The sequence below is a fragment of the Rhincodon typus genome, chromosome 17, assembly GCF_021869965.1.
Source record: "Rhincodon typus isolate 14 chromosome 17, sRhiTyp1.1, whole genome shotgun sequence".
Classification (NCBI taxonomy): Eukaryota; Metazoa; Chordata; class Chondrichthyes; order Orectolobiformes; family Rhincodontidae; genus Rhincodon; species Rhincodon typus.
The window spans coordinates 38518950-38526722 of record NC_063348.1 but is presented as its reverse complement, the minus strand read 5'-3'; the positions used below and the strand labels follow the sequence as shown (position 1 = coordinate 38526722).

The following is a 7773-nucleotide window of genomic DNA, read 5'->3' as shown; positions in this document are numbered from 1 at the left end:
CCAGCTCTACACCTTGTTATCCCATGTCATATTTAGTCCAGTTTCCATAGCAATCTATGTACAGTAACCCAGATGATTTGCTAATCCCAGCTGTAGATATTCATTGGAATCAGGAGGCAAAAGGTGCAGTTTTGGAATCCAAAGAGATTTCTTTTGCAGAAAGAAACTCATTGAGTGAGTACACAAATCAGAAATAAGAATGAATAACAAAAGAGTGTGCATTTATAGAGCAATGGTTCGATATTGTCTGAAATGCAAGTAAGATAGATTCCTGTGTCTTGCCAGGACAAGAAAAAAGCATCTAGCACCATCTTGTCCCTGAGTCTACTGTGAATGGATGCACAGAACAAATTACAATTCTAATTACAGATTTAAATAAATTACCATTTTCAATTTGATTTTAAACGGTATTTGTTTCAAGTTTTTAATGATCTGACAATCCAATCTTTTGTGCTCTTAAGGTCACTTAATTTTGGTTCATATGTTTGGATGCACAAAGTATTACAGAAAGTCAATACTTAATTTTATTGAGACAAAAAGCACACAAAGGCAGTAATAGCCTGCATTCATATGTGGCATTCAGTACAACTCATGTGAAAGAATAGGTAGACCCTCATGAAAGCAGAAGAACAATACTTTCATGCCATGAATTATCAGCCAATTCAAGATCTCATGGAAAAGTTATTAGAGATAGTGACAATCCAATATAAAGGAATGGACTGTAAGACAGAATCAAGTATTCCATGCAGTTTCAGGAAGGGGCCGTTTAGCTCTGAAACCTGACTATTTGCGACCTAACTCTGCATCCTCTGTCCCATGTCGTGTAATATTTTCTGTTGACAAAGCCTACCATCAACCTTTCTTAAAAATTTATGATTGATCCAGCATCAGTTGCCATTTGGAGTTGAGAATCCCACAATTCCGTCATCTTTTGCATGTGGAAGTGTTTCCTAATTTTACTCATGAAATATTTAGCTATGCTGTTAGTTCTAGATATTGTAGGCTGCTGGGTCTGGTTGGGATGCTCTTCTGAGGGTTGATGTGGACTGACAGCCTGAATGGCCTCCTTCTGCACTATGGAGGTTCTGTGATTCTGTGATTTAATGGGTCTGTCTTCTGCTGCCTAAATCACAACTTCTGTAATTTGCTTCCTAAACATCATCTCATCTCAACCTCTCTTTCCTCTTGGATCCAGATTTTACTTATCCCATCATTCTTTGGCTTGGTATCACATTTTATATGTTAAACTCTCCCGCCAAGTGATTTGAAACATTTTCCTCCATTAAAGTGCTGTATAAATATAAGTTGTTGTTTATGGGAGACTTGGAGCACCCAGTTACAGTCCAGACCATTTATTAGCTGTTTGTTTGTGCACGCATCATGGATGTTAGTTTGTTGCTATGCTAAAACTATGGGGTATCTTCTCTCTGTGGTGGAATAGGCAAACAACTATGAAGGAATTGTTGGACTGACATCAATCAATAAGAGATTAAGAATCTGTCAGGTACAACTATCTGAGCACTTCAAATTCAACTAGTTGTTGTAAATGTTCTCCTTCACTGACTATTGTGTTAGAAATTTCTAATTCAGTGCAAGTAAATTAAGCTATTTTTGACAGGATTGAAAGCAGAGGAAGGGCTTAAATTATTAATTCCCATAATAGTGACCAAACCTTCATACTTTTCTCTCTAACTGCTATTTTAGTGGGGTAACCTTTTCATGCAGAGGGTGGTGAATGTATGGAACAAGCTGCTGGAGGATAATTACAAGCTGCGTGAATAATTACAACATCTAAAAACAACATCTGGATGGCTTCATGAATGGGAAGGGTTTAGAAGGATATGGGCCAAATGCTGGTAAATGGGACTAGGTTAGATTGGGATGTTTGGTCAGCACAGACGAGTTGGACCAAAGGGTCTGTTTCTATGCTGTCTGACTCTATGGCTACATGGAATTTACAGCACAGAAACAGGCCATTCAGCTGAACTGTTGTCCACTGATATTATGGCCCATAAGAACTTAAGCTTATAAATATGGTTTCTGTTAATTCAATGATGCCTCCTTTAAAATAATGGATAGAAAGATGTTTTACTGATGTGTTCAACGTTGATTATTGTTAACAATGGTTTCTATAATACCATGTTTAAAAGCTTAAACAAAATGTGGGAAACACTGCTGCAAACTGCATGGCTTTTTGTTTTCATTTTCCATCACAATAAATGATTGAATAGCAGATGTCTTAAGTTATGATTCATCCATGTCCCACATAACTCTGTTCGAAATCTTGTTTTCACATACTGTAAAGACACACGTTGAGAAATATTGTTGAGCTAATTGAAAAAAAACTAATCAGTGCCTTTTAATGTAGAAGCATGCCTGAAAACACATGCAGCTCCATGTGTCTGTTAGTGATTTCTATATTTCCAGTTCTGGCCTTCATTTCATCTTTCATTTAGTTCTGGCCACTGAATCATCAGTCATTCTGACTTCATACTTTTCCTAAACTCTTCTGCTTTGTTGTCTCTCCTTCCACCTTCAAAGTTTTCCTCAAAACCTATACTTCAATCTCTCTTTCATATATCATGTTTTGACCTTCTGCCACTTTTCAATCGTTCATTATGTCTGAAAAAGTGAGCTGGTTTGGGATGTAATTATGTAAGTGCAAAGTTGGCGATATTGGATTTAAACAATGTGAAAATGTCCACATTCTGTTTTGCTATTAATTACATTATTGTTTGATATTATGCAATGCAAGTAACAATCATTTAATATGCTGAAGGGGAGCTTTAAACAAAATAGGTATAATATTCACAAGCAGCATCATAGGAGCAGAAAGGCTGACGTTTCGGGTTTGTTTCTGATGAAGGGTCTAGGCCCGAAACGTCAGCCTTTCTACTCCTATGATGCTGCTTGGCCTGCTGTGTTCATCCAGCTCTGCACCTTGTTGTCTCGGATTCTCCAGCATCTGCAGTTCCTACTATCTCAGGTATAATATTCATTTTTTTTGCTTGGACTATTGTATCATTACAGCCTTGGTATCATAATTGACCCCAAGTTCGGCTTTGAATCACATGATTGTTCTGTCACCAAGGCCACCTTTCTTGGTATTATCACTCACCTCTGTCCAGCCTCCGCTTATCTGTTGCTGAAATCCTATGCGTAGCTTCATTGTCTCTCGATGTTATTAGCCCAAAGCACTCTGATTGCCCTCACATCTCTAACCCCCATAAGCACAAATGAAAGCAAAATACTTTGGATCCTAGAAAGCTGAAATAATCACAGAGAAAGCTGCAGAAACTCAGCAGGCCTGGCAACATTTGTGGAGAGAGAAACATGAGTAACGTTTCAAGTCTGGTATGACTTTTCTCCAGGTTTCATGTCTCCACAGATGGTGCAAGACCTACAGTGTTGCTCTAGCATTCTTTTTGAATTTTCCGTTAAGTATTAAGCCACTCAATATCTTCCTTCTTGTATCTTAACTCATGTACGTTTTGTTTGCCCTTCACTCAGTTCTCACTGACCCATGTTGCATCCTGGTGAGGCAACTTCTTAGACTTAAGGTTCTTCTTATTATTTTCAAGTCCCTATCTCTGTATTCTCCTCCAGACTTAGGATTCTCTGAGATATCTACATTCCTCAAATTCTGGTCTCTTGAATGTCCCCAACTTTAAACATTGTGCCATTGACAGATGCGTCTCTAACAGACTACATTCTAAGCTCTGGAATTCCTCTCTAAACCTCCCTTCCTTTTTCTTTCTGCTTCTTTAAACCTGACACTTTCTTCAAGTTTAGTCATAATGATTTCTTATGTGGCTGAATAGCAAATAGTGTTTGATAACTTCCCTTTTAATATGTTAAAGGTGCTAGAAATGTTTATGGGTGAATTATCACATCCAGTTACAAGAAAATTTGTAAGTTGTTCTGCTTTTCTAAAGACAACATATTGGTATGATACTTTTTTCAGATTTGATTACTTCTCAAAGAGTAATAAGTTTGTTACTGGACAAATATCACAGAGAATATGAGATTAAATTCCACCTGACAGTTACAGATATTGCAATTAACTTTAAGAATTCTGGAAATGAAAAGCTGGCTTCAATAAAAGTAACCGTGAAGCTATTGGATTATCTCAGCTAACATCATTCAAGTGCAGAACTGCTATGATGTGTGTATGTAAAATTCACAGCAAGTCAGTGCTTCATGAAGTGTGAAATATAAACTAGCCCTGTGACCAATTAAAAAAATATTATGCGGAATGATTCAGGTTATCGAGGCAGAGACTATGTGCATAGATTTTTAATTGTTTTGCGATGATTTGAGTTGTTATCTGTGAAAAATGTGAAAAGAATTCTCTTTGAAAGACGGATCTACTTCATACAAGTGTATGTTTTAAATTGTCTCGTATGTCACTAAACATCTCACATGTAGTGAAATACTTTAAATGGTAATCAACTTTTGCTATATTGACAAATATGAAAACTATTGTTGTGGACCAGACCAGATCCCTCAAACTATATAAAGAAGGTGGTCTAGACCCGAACTTTTTTTTTAATTTAAAGGTAAATGTGAGGTACTGTGTTCCAGTTGCAATTCAGTTGGTCAACCCACACAACATTACGCAAAACACAATTTATTCAAACGCTATGATTAAAAAAAAGCAAAAGAAAGAGGAACTTGGAATAACTTAACTCTTCTGGAAAATTTAACAGAATAACAGATTATTTTACTACCAAACAGTAACTGTTCCAATATAGTAACATCCCATAAATACACCCTTGGCAGAAGGCAAATTCAGAAAACAGATTTGTCTCATAGGCAATCCAATAGACCAGGAAGGGAATCCCCAGCTTTTGGCTGTAATCAAGAGAGGGAAAAGTAGCTTCCACCTCTTCAAGATCCCAACAGCAACTGCTAAAAGCTAAACCTAAAATCCCTGGTTCTGTGGGTGGGAGCTTGATGACACCCACTCAGGCTGCTTCTATTGTTCCAGCTTTTTGAAAAAAAAACCTTAGGCTTAACATTTTGTTTACCTTCTCATAGACTGCTCGGTGCCTGTCCCCCAGTCTTTCTCTCTCTAAAAGAAACCAGGATAAAACACACCTCTTAAAGCCACAATATCGTCACACTACTTAGTATAGTACAAGATTCAGTAAAGTGCAAGGAGATGAGCAATCAGTTAAGTCATTGATTGAAGGCATCCTGTCAGCCAAGACATTGGGAGAATTCCCAGTAATACTTCAAATAGTGTTGACAAATCTTTAATGTATGTATGAAACAAGAATTGCATATCATTTTAATGTCTCATTTCATTCCTCAGCACTACAAATTATGTTTTCTTTTGCTTCTCCTTTGACACATTTATGCCTCAATCAACATTACTAAAATAGATTATTTGTGCAGCATCACTTTGTCTTTTGGCTTAGCAAAAATTAACTGCAGTGTTTTCCACATTCAGTACTTACTGTGTCACTGTGGCTCAGTTGGTAAAATGCTTGGCTGGGAGTCACAACGTTCTAGATTCAAGTCCTACTCTCAGGATTTGAGCACAAAAGTCAAAGTGGAGGTTCCAGTGCAGTGCAGAGAAAATACTGCATTGTTGGAGTTGGTATTTGACAAAGATGTTAAAACGAGACCCAGTCTTCCCTCTCAGATGGATGTAAAAGATCCAATGCTACTATTTCAAAGAGAAGATAAATTCTCCCCTGTGTCTTGGCCAATATTGAAACTCCAACCAATGTCACATAGTTAGATGAGCTTGCCATTGCTGTTTGTGGGTCCCACAGTGTGTAAATTAGTGACTCCATTTCCACAACATAACTCCAATAAACATGGTTCATTGACTGGAACTCTCCCTGACCTATCTGTGGTCATGGAAGGCACTATAACAATATCGGTCTTTATTTAACTGAGTTGTGCTTTTCCTTCCTGACTATTGTGTTGCTTTACTTTGTTTTTAAAGACGGAGCCAGAGTTGACAGAAGAAACAAACATTGACCGAATTGCGGAGCCTAGGACTGCCACCCGAGCAAGACAGGCCAAAGGTCACTCGGAATCCTCCACCCTCAGCTCCCAGCCATCCATCGATGAGGTCAGACAACACATGCACCAGCTCTTGGAGGAAGCGTTTAGCCTGGCGTCTGCAGGACGGGTCGCTCACGGCCGTCACCAGCTGCACTACACGACGGGTCAGCCATTACCCTATACTGAGCTGGTGACCAGTGCCCCCGGCACCATGAGCAGATCTAGGGCTGGACTCCAGTGGGTTCCTGCGTACGGGCAGGACGTGTGTCAGTATAGTTTGCCCAGACCCGTAAGTATTACTTCTTCCAGCTCATGTACGACGTTATGGAACATAGCAACAATGGAACATGAGACCATTCAGCCCTTCAATCCTATTCCATCGCTCTGAGAGGCCACAGTTGATCTGTATTTTAACTACGTCCACCTACCTTCGGTTCCACACTGTTTTATATCCTTCTCAAGTGAAAACCTTGAGATGTAAATTCACTAAGTGAGCTAGATTAACTGCTTTTTGTAGGATGAAGTTCAAACCTCTCCCATCCTGTGTGTGAAGAATTACATGTAAAAATATGAATTAGGAGAAAGGGTAGGTCATTCTGCCCCACGAGCCTGCTGCACCATTAAACTAGGTCGTGGCTGCACTGTTTGTAATCTCAAAGCCACATTCCCTTATACCTTGATAACATCTCAACTGCTTGCTTAACAAGAATTCATTTGCCTTAAAAATATTCAAGGATTCTGCTTCCACCACCTTTTCAAGAAGAGATTTCCAGAGACTTACGATCCTCTGAGAAAAGACAAAATTGCCTCTCTTTTAAATGGGTGACCTCTGATTTTGAAATAATGATGTTGGTTCTAGATTCTCCCAGAAGTGGTAACATCCTCTCCATCTCTATCCTGTCAAGACCCCTCCAGGGTCTTGTTATGTTTCAACCAAGTCATCCCTTACTCTTGTAAACAACAGCAAATACAAGCGTAGCCTGTCCAACCTTCCCTCATATGACAACACACCCCATTCCCCCATTCCAGGTGAGCAGCAGCCAATGCATTTACAGCCTTTCATAAATAAGATGACCGATACTCTACACAGTAGAGTGGTGGTTTCACCAGTGCCCCGAATAACTGAAGCATACTTTTGTATTCAACTCGCCTCATGATAAATGGTAACTTTCCTAATACTTGCTGTACCTGCGTGCCAAGCTTTTGAGATTCATGCACAAGGACATTCAATTTCCTCTGTACGTCAGAGCTTTGCAGTCTCTTACATTGAGATTAAAAAATTATTCTTCCTGTCAAAATGGAAGTTTCTCATTTTACCACATTATCTTTGCCCACTCACTTGTTGTAGTCTCTTTATTACCTCTTCACAACTTACTTTCATGTCGCTGTGTCATCAGGAAATTTGACAGCCATACCCTTGGTTTCTTCATCTAAATTGTTATGTAAATTGTAAAAACTTGAGGCCCCAGCACTGATCCATGTGGCATACCACTTGTTACATCTTGTCAAACTGAAAAAGACCCATTTATGCCCGCTCCTTGCTTCCTGTTCCCAGGCGAATCTTCTATCCATTTCAATAGTGTACCCCCTTCATTATGAGCTTTTATTTTCTGCAATAATCTTTGATGTGGTATCTTGTCAGTGCCTTCTGACAATCTAAGTATAGCGCATCAACCAGTTCCTCTTTAACCATAATACATGTTATCTCCTCAAAGACCTCTAAATATATTGGTCAAAAAGAATTTCCTTACA

General features: G+C 38.8%; 1 protein-coding gene across 1 annotated transcript in view; it reads left to right on the top strand.

The window, feature by feature from the left end:
• kiaa1549lb (KIAA1549-like b) overlaps positions 1 to 7773 on the top strand; it is a 236516-nt gene that overhangs the window by 208634 nt on the left and 20109 nt on the right. The window contains 1 exon segment of the mRNA XM_048607385.1: positions 5960 to 6310. Within this exon segment, the coding sequence (XP_048463342.1) occupies positions 5960 to 6310 (351 nt within the window).